This window comes from Chinchilla lanigera, unplaced genomic scaffold, assembly GCF_000276665.1.
Source record: "Chinchilla lanigera isolate Chin_1 unplaced genomic scaffold, ChiLan1.0 scaffold00044, whole genome shotgun sequence".
In the NCBI taxonomy this organism is placed as follows: domain Eukaryota; kingdom Metazoa; phylum Chordata; class Mammalia; order Rodentia; family Chinchillidae; genus Chinchilla; species Chinchilla lanigera.
In genome coordinates this window covers 13,542,622-13,559,337 of record NW_004955445.1, presented here as the reverse complement: position 1 = coordinate 13,559,337, position 16,716 = coordinate 13,542,622, and the positions used below count along the sequence as shown (strand labels likewise).

Below are 16,716 nucleotides of genomic sequence, written 5' to 3'. Positions count from 1 at the left end.
GTTGTTTCCAAGATTTAGCTCTTACAAATTGTGCTACTGTAAACATGGGTGCACATATATCGCTGTGGTAACTAACCTGATTCTGATGATGGATTTTGGGGAAGGGAAAATATGCAGTATGCTTTGTGTTCTATCAGACTCTGCTTTGTCTTTAATAGAACCAAGGGGGGAAGCTGGCGGTGCTTGGCTCATGTCACATGTTCAGTGATCAGTATTTGGATAAAGAAGAAAACAGCAAAATCATGGTAAGCTTTTCCATTTCACCAAATTAATATTCAGCAAGCTGGGAATGTAGCTTGGTGGTTGGAACACTTGCCGGGTATGCGCTAGACCCTGGGTTTAGCACTGCAAAATTAGAAAAATTTAAAAATAAATTAATGTAAATGGCATAAGTTTGATTTCCATGTCATTTCAAAAAGTACCTATATGTGCATGTATTCACTTAAAACTAGCTATTCAGAACCCATCATATGCCAGGCACTACGCATATAGTTATATCAGGCATTTCCTGCTTTGAAAAAGTTCACAGTACAGCAAGAGAGGGCAGTAGATTCTTTAGTAACCCCAGAAAGATGTTTCCAAGCCCACCGAGTCAGGATAGGAGCAACCCCAGACAGGTGCGGAGGCTTGGCATGCGCCCTGCGTGGAAGCCAGGGAACTCGAACTTTCTGCCGGAAGCCGTATGGAGATGCCATAGGGTTTGCAGCAGCCTGAGTTGCAGTCAGACCCGCCGTCGGTTTTGTGGAGAGTGGAGGGGAGAGGCATCCCAGAGCCACTTAGGAGCCTGGAGTCAGCCAGGCAGGAAAGATAAGCGCTGCATTCCGGTAGAGAAGGGTGGGTGGGAAGAGGGCTGCCGGGGGAACGTAGTCGGGAAGTGGAGCGGACTGCCCACTGACTCATCAGGGTCAGCTGCAGATGTTGAAGTTGCCCTGTCCAAATAGTGCAAAAGACACGTGTCTTGTGAAGGTGACAGCGGGGAAGCAAATGTCTCACAGAACATGCCACAGCTGCACACCGTGGGGTGCCAGTGACTCACTTGCCAGAGGAAGATGTGCCCGCCAGGCTTTCATCAATGAAGTGCCTCCCTTCAGTGTTGTAGGTGTTGCACTGAGAAGCTGAGCAGGTCTCACTCCTATGGAATCCACACAAAGTCCGAGTGCCTCTGGATATATGTAGGAGATCTAGATATTCTGCTTTGAACAAGCTATTCAGAGTGTCATCACTGTAACAGGTTGTTTCAGGATTGTAAGCAAGTTTAATACACTTTGGCTTGTGGTGAGGTTAAGTTTTCACATGATTTCACCAATAGAAGGCTAGATATCTGTTTTGAATTGCTGGCTTACTCTTTTTCCATCTTGATTGTTTTAATTTTCTGATTTTTAACCTTCAGCTTTCTCAAATAATCAGGTGTCAGTCAGGTGTGGTGGTGCATGCCTGTAATCCCAGCACTCGGGAGGCTGAGGCAGGAGGATCCTTGTGAGTTCAAGACTGGCCTGGGCTACAAAGGGAGCTCAAGGCCAGCTTGAACTGCATAGTGAGACCCTGTCTCAAAAAGACAAAAAAAAAAAAAAAAATCAGATAGTCAGGTGTCTAATTCTGTGTTTATTTTTAAAATCTAGGATGTTGTTTTCCAGTGGCTCACAACAGGAGACATCCACCTGAACCAGATTGATGCTGAGGACCCAGAGGTAGGACACTGGGAATCATTAGAAGATGTTTAAATGAAAAATGGGCCCAACATCTCGGCACCACCTCAAACAGTTCCAAAACAATTTATCTCGGTCATATCTGTAAAACCTGTGGGGCTGAACGTGGTGGCACAGGGTGTAAGTCCAGCTCTTGGGGAAGGTGAGACTGGAGGATCACTAGTTTGAGTCCAACCTGGGCCACTTAGCAAGATCATGTCTCAAAATAATATTTACAAAGGGCCAAGTCCAAGCATGGTGGCGCACCTGTGTAATCCCAGCACTTGGGAGGCTGAGGCAGGAGGAGCCTGTCACCCTTGTTCACTGTCCACCACACAACACTGGACTGATTCAGAAACACCCTGTCCGTAGGCAGCCAGAGGAAGATTGTGGGGGTGTTAAGATTTAAGACCTGGTAGAAAAGGCACTTTGTATTGTAAGGCTTTGGAGAGTTAAATGCTGCGTCCAGTAACACTGCAAAGTAAAAAAGCCTGAAAATCTGAACTTCCTATGAGTTCAGACCACATCATGTTATAATTGGAGGGGATTTCAAACCCAGAAAATACTGTTTCAAACAGTATTTAATAAAGTCTTATAATGCGATAAGGAGCTGGAATTTACCTAACAAATTTTAATCTCAAAATCTCCCAAGGAAAGCTGGGCATGGTCGCGCACACCTGTAATCCTAGCACTTGGGAGGCTGAGGCAGGAGGATATTTGTGAGTTCCAGACCAGCCTGGGCTACAAAGTGAGTTCAAGGCCAGCCTGAACTGCGTAGCGAGACCCTGTCTCAAAAAGACAAAAAAAAAAAAAAAATCTCCCAAGGAGTCTTGAAAACCAGTGGTCCTGGTAGCACATTTCTGTGTTGCTGTCTGGGTCTCTCAGGCCTCGATGGTTCTGTGAACTCAAATTTTGTGGGAGCCTCTGTGCAGAGAGATAAGGGAATCGGTCTCAGACCTTTGGGAGTGCTGGCCCATCCCTTGTCTCCTTGCTGCATCTGAGTTATATCTGGCATCTCTAGTGCCCTTGGTAGTGCTGCTGCTGTCAAGCTGCTGTCCTGTTGGGGGCCAAACTGTCTGAAACGTATTGCTGGGGAGAACTTTTTCTTTTTTTTTTTTTTTTGGTACCAGGAATCAAACTCAGGACCTTGCACTTGCCAGGCAGGTGCTCTGCCACTGAGCTATATCTCTGGCCCCAGCATTTTTTTGTTTATACTCTTACCTTGGTTTTTTTGTTGTTGTTTTCCTTTTAAAAGGTTTGAGGATTGGGAGGGTTTTTTTGGGTTGTTTTGTTTTTGCTGTGGCACTATGGATTCAACCTAAGGCTTTCACACTGAGTTATATCCCCAGCCTTTTAAAATTGTTTTGTTTTGTTTTGTTTTTTGATACAGGGTCTCGCTATGTAGTACAGGTTGGTGTTGAATTCATGGTGAGCCTCCTGCCTCAGCCTCCTGAGTGCTGGCATTACAGGCGTGTACCACGATGCCTAGCCCTAAATTCTTTATTTTGAGACAAGGTCTTACTAAGTACTGTACCATATTTAAGTCTTCTACCAATGGACATTTAGTGCCCTGGTCTTTTACTGTTACCAGAATGGGGTCTGTGTTGTTGTTAAGGGCTCTTGACAATGTTAGGAGCTGTCCCTGGCTGGGGGAGAGGCTTGGGTCTGGTGTGTGAGGGGAAGGGCACCTGGGCTGGCATCACAGGTGGTTATGTGTCTAACAGGACGGAGAGCAGTCGCTGTGGCTCACGTGCTGGTGGGGCCGCAGGTAGCAGTGGGAGTTTGTGAACTTTGTTTTCTGATCGCCTGTATTTTGTCACTAAAATAGAAAACTCATCTGCTAAGACTGTGTAAAGGAATATTGTTTGGGCTGTGGAAGTGACACAGGCGACTGTTGCCTTGGAGAATGGAGCGGGAGTGGACTCGCAGGGTAGAGCTGATTACAGTTCTCAGGATGTGAGATGGCAAAGCTGAAAGGAGTCCAGTAAGCATGACTGCTCCTCTCCAGCTGTGGCCAGCTGTGTGCGAACTGGAGAGCTGGGCTTAGCTGGCCTCGAGGTGTAGCCAAGTGAGATTCGTTCCTCTTTGTACTTAAAATGGCCTATTTAAAGGTTAGTTGCCAGTGATCATGAAATCGCGGGAAAAAGAGTATAAATCTGGCAGACTGAGAAGGAGCTGGTGGAGACTTGACCAAACAAACTCTTGTTGCTGCTCTACTGAAAGGAACCTCTTGTGGTTTTCAGATCTCCGATTACATGATGCTGCCCGACACCGCCACCCTGTCAGAGCGGTTACGCGTGTGTCTCCAGGAGGGCGATGAGAACCCACGCGACTTCACCACCCTTTTTGATTTGTCTATTTACCAGCTGGACACCACCTCCCTCCTCAAGGTCATCAAGTCAGTACGCGATGCTCTCGGAGCTGCAGCGCAGTGCTTTCTGTGTTTGCTTTGAAATCATGAGCCTGGGGACAGGAGTGGGGGTTACGGAAAGCATGGCCGGCGAACGCGTTCTCAGGTCTGAGAAAAAGTCAGCAGAAAAGGCAGGGTTGTGTGGTGGGTGAGAGAACGTAGCCCAGCAGACATGAGCCCCCACTGTTCCAGGCTCTGAACCAGGCCTTTGGGGTGACCGGTCTTTTTCATTCGAGTCCAGGACCTTTGCAGGTTTTGGCACAGAAGCTCGAAAGTCTCAGAAGCCCACAGTAAACTGATGTAGTTGGTCCTGCAGGCACTTAGGCTGTTACGTCCCTTAATGCCTTCGGAGCTCTCTGAGTCACTGGCCTCATTTCTACTTGAGAAACCTCGGGTTTAAAGAAGGGGAAATAGTGTTTTAAAGTGGGTTAAAGGGTCCTGTGGATGTGGCTCAGTGGTAGACCTCTTGCCTTGCATGTACAAGGCCCTAGGTTCCATCCCCAGCACCGCAAAAAGAAAACAAAGAAAACTTGGCATGGTGGCGCATGCCTGTAATTCCAGCACTTGGCAGCTGAGGCAGGAGAATCACTGCAGCCTGGACTACATGGTGAGTTCAAGGCCAGCCTGGACTACATAGTGAGACCCTGTCTAAAAAAAAATAAAACCAAAGAGGGATCAGGAATGTAAAGCTAGGCTACAGTGACTTTCAAGCCAGTGCACTCTCCTGTTTTATTACTTATTTCTTTGTTTTCTATCCCTGATAACAGGATCAGGGAATAACATTTTTTAGTATGCTTGGCCTGGCACAGAATCTGAATAAACCAAAGACTGGAGATACTTGGGACACAGCGATAGATATGTGTCTTCCTGCCCCTCTACTTAGGTGCAAAGTTGAACAAAACTGAGTGCCTCCTGTGCCAGGCACTGTGCCTGACATTTCCATTGTTATGCGGGAGGCAGACCGAGGCTCTGATACAGGCTTACTGTTCAGACCCTCAGTGTGAAGGATAAACTGGCAGCAGGGGGCATAGTGAAGAAAGGGAATTTGACTCTGACTGAGGAGCTTATGAAAGAACTGCTCTGTTAGCCATCCACTGACGATGTCAGCAAGTATTTAAGGCCAGTGTCTGCTTAACACTGTGCTTTCAGGAGCGAGAAGGGTTTCGGGAGATGGACAGGGGCATCGGGAGAGAGTGCTCTGCACTGTGAGCCCTGGACACTCACATGTGCAGTGTGTTCAGGCACGGGGCCAGATACAGGGTGGGAACTAGGACACCTCTCCTGGAGGGACTAGAGGGGCTTGAATCTGTTTTCCAAAAAACAGCCGAAACAATTTCTTGCAACAGTTTGAGACCAAAGGAATGGTTTAGCAGTTAGGGTTTTTGTTTTTGTTTTTGTTTTTTTTCTGGTACCGGGAATCAAACTCACAACCTCACGCTTGCCAGGCAGGCGCTGTGCCGCTGAGCTAAATCCCCAGCCCCTTGCGACAGTTTGTATAATTAATTGGAATCTAGAAAAGTGGAAGTGAAGAAAGCAGTTAGGTGACTTGTAGCTGATGTGGAGGACAGGAAGCTGGAGCCAGGAAGAGCAGTAGCTGTGGGTTTAGAAGATGTTAAGGGAGAAAGAATCCATGAAACTTGTGCCATGGAAGCCTCGACGGACAGGACAAATCCAAGAGCGATTTCTCCCTGGAGCTCTGGGAAACAGTAATGCTGCCGACCAGCACTAAGAATGCAGGAAGAAGAAAGCAGCTAGGAAGATGGTGTACTCCTGTAATCTCAGTACTTGGGGGCTGAGGCAAGAGGATCACGAGGTCAAGCTCAGCCTAAGCAAATTAGTGACTTAGTAAGAACTTGTCTCAAAATAAAATACTATCCTAGCACTCGGAAAGCTGAGGCAGGAGGGTCATTGTGAGTTCGAGACCAGCCTGGGCGACAAAAATGAGTTTAAGGCCAGCCTGAACTGCATAGTGAGACCCTGTCTCAAAAAGACCAAAAAAAAAAAAAAAAATTACAAAGCAAGAGCAAGGGACATGTGTGAAGGCCCCAGGTTCAATCTCTAGTAGGAAAGGAAGGAAGGGAAGAAGGAATGTGGGTGGGAGGGAGGAAGGGAGGGAAGAAAAGAAAGGAAGAAAGCTAGAAGAGAAAGAAGGAAGGGAGGGAGGAAGAGAAATGAAGGAAAGGAAGGAAGGAAGGACAGAAAAGAAAGACAAGTGGGCTCTTTTCAGGGCACTCTCATGTAGTGTGGCCGAGCGGGTCCTTGGGTGAGAGTGCAGCAGAACTAGTTCAGAGAGGAAGAGGTGGGTAAGGCAGTGCGGGGCGCCGTGAGAAGGGCTGGCGCATCCAGGGACAGCACCAGACTGGGAGTTGGGCTCAGGGCAGGACTTCAAGACTGCTGCTGTTTGCGGGGCAGAAGAAGGCCGGTGCTAGAAGCTGGGGAAGCAGATTGAGGTGCAGGGTACCTGTGGAGAGCAGCATCCCAGGAGGCAACAGGGAGGAGACATATCTAGCAGGGTAGTCCAGAGAGGGGCCGAAGGCCGCTTCTAACCCCTGAATTTCACTACCCAAAGACAGCGGCTTTTAACTTGTCTTCCTTCCCCACGGCATGGCAAATCTGGACAACAGCCTTATTGCCAACCTGCAGTCGTCATCAGCTAGGACCCAGCAATACTGGGCATTTGGTGAATATTTGTAGAATTAATAAATATTCCGCCATTATCCCTTTCATTTCTTAGCTACCTATTCAGCAAATGTTTTTGGCAAGCTGCTGTTCCAGGCTCTTCTCTTGGAATTCAGGAAACCTAGTAGCAAGTATCTTTGCCCTTCTGGAGCTTATTTTCTGGCAGGACAGGCATTAAGGTGTGTGTGTGTGTGTGAATTAAAGGCTGTGTCAGAAGATGATAACATACGAGTGCATCAGCTGACTTCTGGGGTGAAGGTACTGCAGCTGATTGCGTTTTTAATAGGATGGTCAGGATGTGTCACCTTGAGAAGGTGATGTTTGAGCAAAAACTTGGAGGAAGTGAGCCATGTGGATACCTGGGGCCAGAGCACTGGGCAGAGGAGACAGCCAGACCGGAGACCCTCAAGGGGGAGGGTGCCTGATGTGGTCAAGGCAGAGCCAAAAGGCCACTGTGGCTGCAGCAGAAATGAGGATGGAGAAGATGAGGAACGGTGGAGTTCGGGAGCACATCAGGTGTGGCCTCACAGGCTTTCATGAAGACTTGCTCAGGCTTTACTCTGGCTGGAAAGAGCCCCTGAGCATTTAGTACTTCTTTAAAGACAGGGAGCAGGAGTGGAAGCAAGGACTAAAGGGAAGCAATCACAGGGCCCGAGGAATGAGATGATGCTGGTGCCAGCCGGGAGTAGCAGGGAGATAGTAGCAGGTAGAGGCCACATGATGGGCCTGAGCGAGAAGGGTGGCAGAGGTGAGGGGTTAGAAGGCTGAGGTTGCAAGAGGGGGGCCGGGAAGGACTGAGGAGATTCGGCAGGAAGAACGGAAGTTCAGGTGGAGGTGTACCTGGGTGAGATGTCTACAAGGCATCCAGATGAAGAGTGGCAGCTATATGTTAGCTGGTGGTCAGAAGGGGTATTTGGGCCAGAGATTTAAATGTGGGAATTTAGGAGCCCACCTGTATTTCATCTGCAGTGCAGACTTTCCCCATTTTCATATCTAGAAAATTGGGGCGAGTCTTACAATGGATGATATGTTAGTTTAACTGGCAGCATTTTCTCCTCCTCCTCAGTAAACTTTAGATAATGACGTACATTATATTTGGTGGATTGTTAAATTGGATGCGATGTCATATACAGTATTTAAAGGCAGGAGACTGGATGCGCTCACAAAGGGTACAAGGGTGGACACAGAAGCAGAAAAGACCAGGTATGAAGCCCTGGGGCACCCCAGGGTTCAGAAGTTAGAAAGAAATGGAGAACCCAACAGAGGAGATGGGAAAGGAACACCCAGCTAGATGGAAAGAAAACCGATGATGGTGCCTGAGAGTCACGTGAGAGTGTGGTCAGCAGCACTGGATGCTGCTGACAGGTCATGTAAACTGAGGCTGAGACACTGGTTGTTCAGCATTTGATTTACCACTGTGGAAGTCACCTCGACAGGGTGTTGGTGGTGAAGTGGCCAAGTGAAAGCTTGTTTGGAGTTGGTTTAAGAGAGAACAACACCTGGGCATGCTGATGCCTGTAAATCCCAGCTATGCCAGAGGCTGAGGCAGGAAGATCTTGAGTTGGAGGACAGCCTAGGCAACATAGCAAGATCAATTCTCAAAAACAACAACAATAACAACACAGAGAGAGTGACTGAGGAATTGGAGGTAGCAGATATAGACAACTCTTTTGAGGTCCTTTGCCACCAGGAAGAACAAAGCAAGGGTGACGGTAGGAGGCGGTACCTAGCTGGAGGAAATAAGGCCCAGAAGGTGTGTTTTAGATGGAAGAAGTCATGAGGTATTTTTATGTTGGTGAGAATATTCCAGGAGAGAGGAAAATGGATAGCGTATGAAAGTATGAGGGGAATGGTTGTAGAGGGTGTGGTGCTGCACACCTAATTCCAGCATTCTGGGAGGCTGAGGCAGGAGAAACATGAGTTTGAGTCCAGCCTGGGCAGTTTAGCGACTCAGTGACCCTGTCTTAAAAAAGAGCTGGAAATGTAGTTCAGTGAGAAGGCTCTGGGTTTAATCTCCACTACCTGAGAGACAGAGACAGGCAGGCGCTTTGCCCCTGAGCTACGTCCCCGGCCCAGACAGAGAGAGACACACAGACAGGGCGAGAGAAACAGGGAAGAAGATGGTTAACCTTGAGCATGGATCATTTGTCTACAAAAAGCGTCTGAGTTCCTAAATTGCTCAGGCTGGGCTCAAACCTTCCAGACTGATGGGATTACAGGTGTGTACCACCATACCCAGCAAACAGCTTTCTTAATTACATTTGTCTTTCATACTACGCCAATGGGTGTCTGTGTTTGTATGGTGCTCTTGGGTGTTTTTATTTGCTAGTAATGTTAGTTTCATTTTGTTTTTGTTTTTATTTTGTTTTGTTTTGAGACAGGATCTCATTCTAATTGAGGCTGGCCTTGAACTCACTGTGTAGCCCAGGATGGCCTCCAATTCATGGCAGTCCTCCTGCCTCAGCCTCCCAAAGTGCTGAGATTACAGGCATGCACCACCATGCCTGGCTCACTAGTAATGTTTTTTAAACTCTCTTTTATGAGTTAGAATTGTTAGGCTTTTAACTGTTTATATGAACTATAGTAACTTCATTTGTTCTTCCCATATTTGTTCATCCCTATGGGTATAAGGAAGAGACAAACAGTGTGGAGTCTGTGCTCTCAGAATTCAGGGTCGGATGTGTTGGAGAGTAAGACGTGGTGTAGTGAAAATGCAGTGCCACAGTTCAAGCCAGAGTATTGGGAAAATAAGTAGAAGCTCAGCCTCATTTCCCACATTTGTGTTTAGCTTTGTTGTTCATTCTTTCCCTTCTGCCATATACAAATTTTGTTTTAAGATTAGGTGGTATGGGGCTGGGGATTGAGCTCAGTGGCACAGCGCCTGGCAAGTGCAAGGTCGTGAGTTCGATTCCTGGTACTGGAAAAAAAAAACAAACAAAAATAATAATAATAATATGATTAGGTGGTGGTGTTACATGCTGTAATCTCAGCATTCCAGGAAGCTGAGACCAGAGAATTGCAAGTTCAAGCTCAGCCTGAGCAATGTAGCAAGACCCTATCTCAAAATGAAAAATTATAAAAAGAACTAGGGATGCACCCTCAGTGACCTGCCATGGTCTCTTCCACTGCTGCTTAGGCACTTTTTCTTATGGTATAAAAGTACCTGAGACATCGTAGGTATTCAGTAATGTCTGTTGAGTGAATGAACACACACAAGTGTATAGCGTTTTGCCGGGCATGGTGGCGCACACCTATAATCCCAGCACTCGGGGAGGGTGAGGCAGGAGGATCATTGCAAGTTCAAGACCAGCCTGGGATACAAAGCCCAAGGCCAGCCTGGACTGCATAGCGAGACCCTGTCTCAAAAAGACAAAAAAAAAGGAAGTGTACAGCATCTTACAGATCTGTTCTCTTGCTGGAAGCAGACTTCAGACATGAGTCTTGTCTCTTGATAAACAAATAAAGAAACACAATGAACTATGTGGGCCATGTTGTGTATCAGGTAAAAACCAAAAGGCTACATAGAAGAAACCTGAGATAAAACTTTTCTCTCAGTTCTCAATAAACAACATTTACTCATTTTTTTTTATTTTCTAAAATAGGGCTGAACCTTTTTTTTTTTCTCTTTTTCAGAGAAAAAAGTATGAACCCAGGGCCTTCACACTGAGCTATATCCCTAACTCTTTTTATTGAGACAGGGTCTTCATTCAGTTGCCCTTAATGAAGCTGGGCTCGAACTTATAACCCTCCTACCTCAGCCTCCTAGAGTACTGGGGTTACAGGTGTGCACCACCACACCTAACTTGAATCACCATCTTCGATGGAGCACCATACAGCACAGTCACTTAGATGTGTACTGAGGTGTCTCACCCTGAACCCTGCTTTTTTGTTGTATTATTCACACAGGGCTCATGAGCAGCTAAATGTGAAACATGAACCGCTGCAGCTCATCCAACCTCAATTTGAGACACCACAGCCTGCCCTTCAGCCTGCTGTGAGTAGCTGTTTGGGGGTCCTGCTGCAGAGCCTCATTGTTTACTCTCTCCTCACCCACGGAACCCTCACTGTAGATCCTCCCACGTGCCACTGTGGTGTTCCTCGTGGTGTCATAGTGCTTGGCTTCTGAACACCCTCAGGCACCAAAACTGTTCTTATTCTTTAGGGGCTTCCAGGTGAAGATTCAAAGGTGTGGACTTTTCTGGCTATTTAACATTTTCCGCCTTATAGGACTGGAGGGCATATATGAGAGTGCCTGGGTAAAGAGAAAAGCTGGGCTAGGATGTAGCTCAGTGGTACAGCACCAGCCTGGCAGGCATGAGGCGCTGGGTTTGATCCCCTGCGTGAGAAGGTGGAAGATAAGAAAAGCTTTGTGCTGGCTTTCAGGCATTGGACACTCAGGTTCATAGCACAAGTCCCAGCAGCCCAGGGGATAGTCATGTGCAGACAAGGTATTTTTTAAAAACTTTCTGGTCCAACATTAGTTCAACCTGCCTTATTTTTTCCTGTCCCAGTGCATTCTGGAATTTTATGAGCCAGTTGGCTTTAACTTGCTAGTTTGAAATTGGCAGTGATAGGAGTATTGAAATCATAGAAAATATTACAAATTAGTTTTTTTTTACCTTTTTTTGAGAACTAGTAATAAAATATTTACCAGCACAGCACTGGTTCATACCTATGCATTCTGACTTTAAATTCAATACTTTCTATCCTAATCTACATTTGCTTCTCCGAATAATGTCTGCCCCTAGAGAACTCAAGATTAAATAAGAACCAGCCGTATAATGAGGTTTTCCACACAAACCCAGGTCTTCAGCTTGGCGCCACTGTGCTCAGTTCACTGGCGCGGTGGGCCGGCTTGTTCAGTTTGATGGTGCAGTGAGCGCGGTCCGTTTGGTTGCTGGCAAGGGATTCATGGTCTTGCTTGACCTGGGTCTAGCGGGGGAGGGCAGGAGGAGGTGATGGGAGTTCGGGTGGCTCAAAGCAGGGGAGGGGCCGAGCTGGCCTCTCATTTCCCATGTGTCTCGGCGCCCTTAGCTGTGGCTGTAGATAACTCTTATGAAAGACTGTTTCCTTTAGGTTTTCCCTCCCAGCTTCAGGGAGTTGCCACCTCCTCCTCTGGAACTGTTTGACTTAGATGAGACATTTTCTTCTGAGAAGGCGCGGCTTGCTCAGATTACCAATAAGTGTAAGTTTGGCTGATTTTAAAATTTTGTTTTCTTTTATGAGTATTACTTACCCCTAAACCTCTGAGATTTGCTGTGAGAGAAGCTTAGAGATTATTTGGGGAGAACAGAATATGAGCAGATGTATAAAGTTAAATTTTTGTTCATTCCATGTGAACGATACTGGTTGTTTTTTCTCAAGGCTGGTTATCTCCATGCGTCAGAACATGGTGCTAAGCAGAAAGCCAAAGGTCTCAGCTTCGACCCGTGTCATCCCTTAGTTCTGACTTACTGAGTGACCAGGCTGAGTCTTGACCCTGGCTGCTACCTAGCAAATCTGGGTCACTGGTCCTAAGAACAGTTAGCTAAGAAAAATGAGTCAGGCCCACAATGAATGTAAGCATTATTTGTTGTAAACATGTGCTCATAAAAACAAAAATTTTAAAAACAAATGAAAAGAAGAAAAGAAAGATGCATCAGGGCCCGAGGATCATAGAGATTTCAAAATGGTGGAGCAGTGCGCCCACACTGAGCTGTGAGTGAAGGGATGAGCCTGCAGGCCGCATGGCTCCAGGGTGAGGTGCTCCAGACTGTTGGCTCCTCCGATGTGCCCTGCCTCCAACACTGCAAACAAGCCTGTACACACGCACCTGTCCGCGCTGACACGGCGACCCTGCTCCTAGGAACTGAATCTGAGGAGATCGATGAAGGTACACAGATGACATCTACTCTATTTATTTTACAAAGACAATAAAATTGGGAGTAGCCTCAGTGTCCACGAGCAGGAGCGTGGTAGAAAATTGTGTCACATTCAGTTGGTGGTGGGTCAGTGTGTAGTCACAATGACAGAGATTTACAAAGGCCAGGAAGTAACATGGACAGAATTTAAGAAATAATCCTAATGAAGACAGTAAGACACAAATCTGCACAGTTGGATCCCTACTATGTGAACAGATTTCTTCGTACCCAAAGACCAAAAGGGCATACGCAAAAATGGAAATAGTTCAATGTAAATAAAATACTATTGAATCTCTGGTCTCTGCCAGGCATTGTGGTAGGTGCCAGGCAGTAAACTTCAGTAAACATAAAGATTAGTTGGACATGGTAGCACATGCCTAGAACCCTAGCACTCAGGAGTCTGAGGCAGGAGGATTGCTCCAAGTGCAGGGCCAGCCTTGGCTACATAGTGAGTTCAAGGCGATCTCGGAATACATACTGGAATGTTAACAGGGAGGGCTTATTCCCTCATGCGTAGCTCAGGGTGGGAACACTGGTCTGCCACTTTGAAAACAAATAAACACAAACAAAAAGACACAAGGATTGGGGCTGGGGATTTAGCTCAAGCAGCACAGCACCTGCCTGGCAAGCGCAAGGTCGTGAGTTTGATTCCCAGTACCAGGGAAAAAAAAAAAAAAAAAGACACAAGGATTAATTCAAAAAGTATGGTGGATCTGTGAAGAATCAGATGCTTTAGCCTATGGAAACCCTTGTAGAAGTACAGAACAAAAATGATACAGCTGTGTAGATATAAGCTACAGCATTAAAAACTAGAAATAGCCAGGGATGGTGGAACACACCTGTCATCGCAGCACTCAAGAGGCTGAGGCTGGGGGGTCTTTGTGAGTTTGAGGCCAGCCTGGGTAACAAAGTGAGCTCAAGACCAGCCTGAACTGCATAGCAAGACCCTGTCTCAAAAAGACAAAAACAAAACAAAACACAAATTTGAAATGGTCTAACATTCATCCATTAGTAAAGGGGTTGATTTAAATTATTATGAAATAAAGTGGGATATTATACATCTATTAAAAGAAAGTTGTAGAGCGTAAGCTTTAATGTGAAATATCCATGGTGGATTAAATGATGAGGGCAAGAAGGCAAGGGCCAGGGATGGAGCTCAGGGTAGAGCACTTGCCTAGATGTGTGAGGGCCTCTGTTCAATCCCCAGCACTGAAAAAAACAAAAATGATGAAAGCAATTTACAGAACTATTATATTTTGAGCCGGCATGGTGGTGCATGCCTGTAATCCCAGCACTCAGAAGGCTGAGGCAGGAAGATCATTGTGAGCTGGAGACTAGCCTGGGCTACAGAATGAGCTCAAAAGCCTCTGAACTGCATAGCGAGACCCTGTCTCAAAGAGACAAAAATAGGGGGCTGGGGGTTTAGCTCAGCAGTACAACGCCTGCCTGGCAAGCACAAGGTCCTGAGTTCAATTCCTGGCTCTGAAAAAAGACAAATATGAATGAATAAATAAATAAAAATTAAAAATGTAAATTAGCTGGGCAAGTGGTATATGCCTGTAATCCTAGTACTGGGAAGGCTGAGGCAGGAGGATCACCATAAGTCCAAGGCCATCCTGGGTTACACAGTGAGTTCAAAGCCAGCCTGAACTACATAGTAAGATCCTGTCTCAAAAACCAAAATAAATAAATACATAAATAAATCAAAATAAAAAATGTAAATCAGAGGGAAGAAAAGAAAGTCAGTCTAGTGGGAGAACGGCAGTAATGCATCTCCAACCTAGATACAGAGTTGCTGAGGCCAGATGTTGTGGTTCACACCGATAATCCCCAGCACTGTGGGATGCTAAGGCAGAAAGATGTCAAGTTCCAGTCCAGTGTGGTCCATTTGGTCACTTAGCAAGAACCTGTCTCAAAGTAGCAAACAGGTTAGGGGTGTAGCTCAGTGCAAAAGACTCTGGGTTTAACCCCCATCAGCATTCCCCACCCCGCCAGAAAAGGCTGCTGCGAATGTCTTCACAGAGAGGTGTTAGTGGAATTAGGGATGATTCTCTTTTCTATAACAATCTTATAATGAATGCAATTTTAAAAAATAATTAGTGGGCTGGAGATTTAGCTCAGCAGCAGAGCACCTGCCTGGCAAGTGCGAGGTCGTGTGTTCGATTTCCAGTACCAGGAAAAAAAAAAAAAACCTGAAAAAAAAAAAGAATTAGTAACTTGACTTCCAGCTGGTTGCGCTTATACATTATAATGTCGGAATGCTGGATTTGGGGATTAGGAAAGCTACAACTAGAACCAGTCCACCTTTTCTAGTTTTTTGAGACAGGTCTTGCTTTTTTTTCTTCCTGGTTTTTGAGAAGGATCTCTGTATGTGGTCCAAGCTGGCCTTGATCTCACTGTGTAGCTCAGGCTAGCCTTGAACTCTCAATGATCTTCCTGTCCTCAGCCTTTTAAGAAGATTATTGCTTTTCTCCTAATTTATAAAAGCAGCACGTCTGATATCTGTAGAGTTTGTCACTATTCAAGTCCTGTAGCCCTATCACCCTGGGAAGTGGTGAGTAATCTTGAGAGATGTAGAAAGTCTGTAAAGAACACCTAAAACACACCCAGTCCTTACTTTGGGCAGGACAGACGGCAAGAGTTACGCTAACTACCCAAACTGTGCTTAGGTACTGAGGAGGACCTGGAATTCTACGTCAGGAAGTGTGGTGACATTCTTGGAGTAACCAGCAAGCTACCAAAGGATCAACAGGATGCCAAACACATCCTCGAGCACATCTTCTTCCAAGTGGTGGAATTCAAGAAGCTGAACCAGGTACACAGCCTAGGACGCTCCCGGAGGTGGGAGCCCCTCAGGTAGTAGTAGCATCTATAGGCTGTGTTTGTCACTTACTAGCTCTGTGAGTATTTATTAATTTCACAGCGCTCTGCAGGGAAATGTGGGTTGGGGCTTGGGTAGATTCCCAACAGTACTTGCTTCAGCAGCATGGAGGGCAGACACCCAAAGCGAGGAGGAGGAGTCTGCGGTGGTCTTTCTACCAATGCCTTCGATTGCATTTGCTGTCTCTCATCGTGGTGGGTGGTGGGCAGGGCTCAGAAACCCTGTCCTGGGGGAAAAAATTAACTCTTAGGTTGAGTTCAGTCCTAAAGCCAGAGAAAACCTATGTGTCCCAATTAATGATTCAAAATCTCTAATTAAAATTCAAAACACTGAGGTGGGCATGGTGGCACATGCCTGTAATCCCAGCACTCTCGGGAGGCTGAGGCAGGAGGATCTTTGAGAGTTCGAGGCCATCCTGGGTTACAAAGTGAGTTCAAGGACAGCCTGAACTGCATAGTGAAACCGTCTCAAAAAGGCCAAAAAAAAAAAAAAAAAATTCAAAACACCAAAGCTGGGTGTGGTGGCACATGGCACACGCCTGTAATCTGAGCACTTGGGAGGCTGAGGCATGAGGATCACTGCCAGTTTGAGGCCATCCTGGGCTACATAGTGAGTTCAAGGCCAGTCTGAACTGCATAGTGAAATCTTATTAAAAAAATGAATAAGTGGTAATAAATTAAAATTCAAAACATCAAAGAGTTGATATTTTGGGCTGTGTACTGAAATACTGAAATTCTATGCTTTATTTTCTCACGCAGGAACATGATGTGGATACAAGTGAAATGGCATTCCAGAGCAATTTCTGAGGACTGCCTCTCCAAAGCATTTTCTGCCTCCTGAGTCTCTTTGTATTTTGAATTGTTCTTCAGTTCCTCACCGAAGTGTGTAAACCCCCTTTCCTCTGTGAACCATGCTTCTGAACTCCTGAAGCACTCACTTCTGTTATTTAAGATGTGACAGTCTGTCCTCAGGAGCTAGATGGTGTTGTCCTGGGACAACGAGAGAAAGTGCTTCTGCCTGAGTAGGGTAGTTGTCTGAAAATGCGAAAGAGCATGTTGAAATACACGAAAGAACTTTCGGGGAACCCTGAGTGCCAGACAGAAGATTGCACAACCACTGAAGGTGTGTACACGATGTGGCACAATGGGAATCATTTAGCTG

At 46.2% G+C, this 16,716-nt stretch overlaps 1 protein-coding gene across 1 annotated transcript in view; it reads left to right on the top strand.

Annotated features, from left to right (window-relative positions):
• The window catches only part of Ift52 (intraflagellar transport 52), a 37,479-nt gene extending 20,867 nt beyond the window's left edge, over window positions 1-16,612 (top strand). The window contains exons 8-14 of the mRNA XM_005392497.2: window positions 159-245; window positions 1,620-1,688; window positions 3,929-4,083; window positions 10,681-10,768; window positions 11,851-11,959; window positions 15,344-15,489; window positions 16,314-16,612. Of these exons, the coding sequence (XP_005392554.1) occupies window positions 159-245; window positions 1,620-1,688; window positions 3,929-4,083; window positions 10,681-10,768; window positions 11,851-11,959; window positions 15,344-15,489; window positions 16,314-16,361 (702 nt within the window). The 3' untranslated portion in view covers window positions 16,362-16,612. The remainder of the gene's footprint in view (window positions 1-158; window positions 246-1,619; window positions 1,689-3,928; window positions 4,084-10,680; window positions 10,769-11,850; window positions 11,960-15,343; window positions 15,490-16,313) is intronic.
• Window positions 16,613-16,716: the final 104 nt, after the last annotated feature.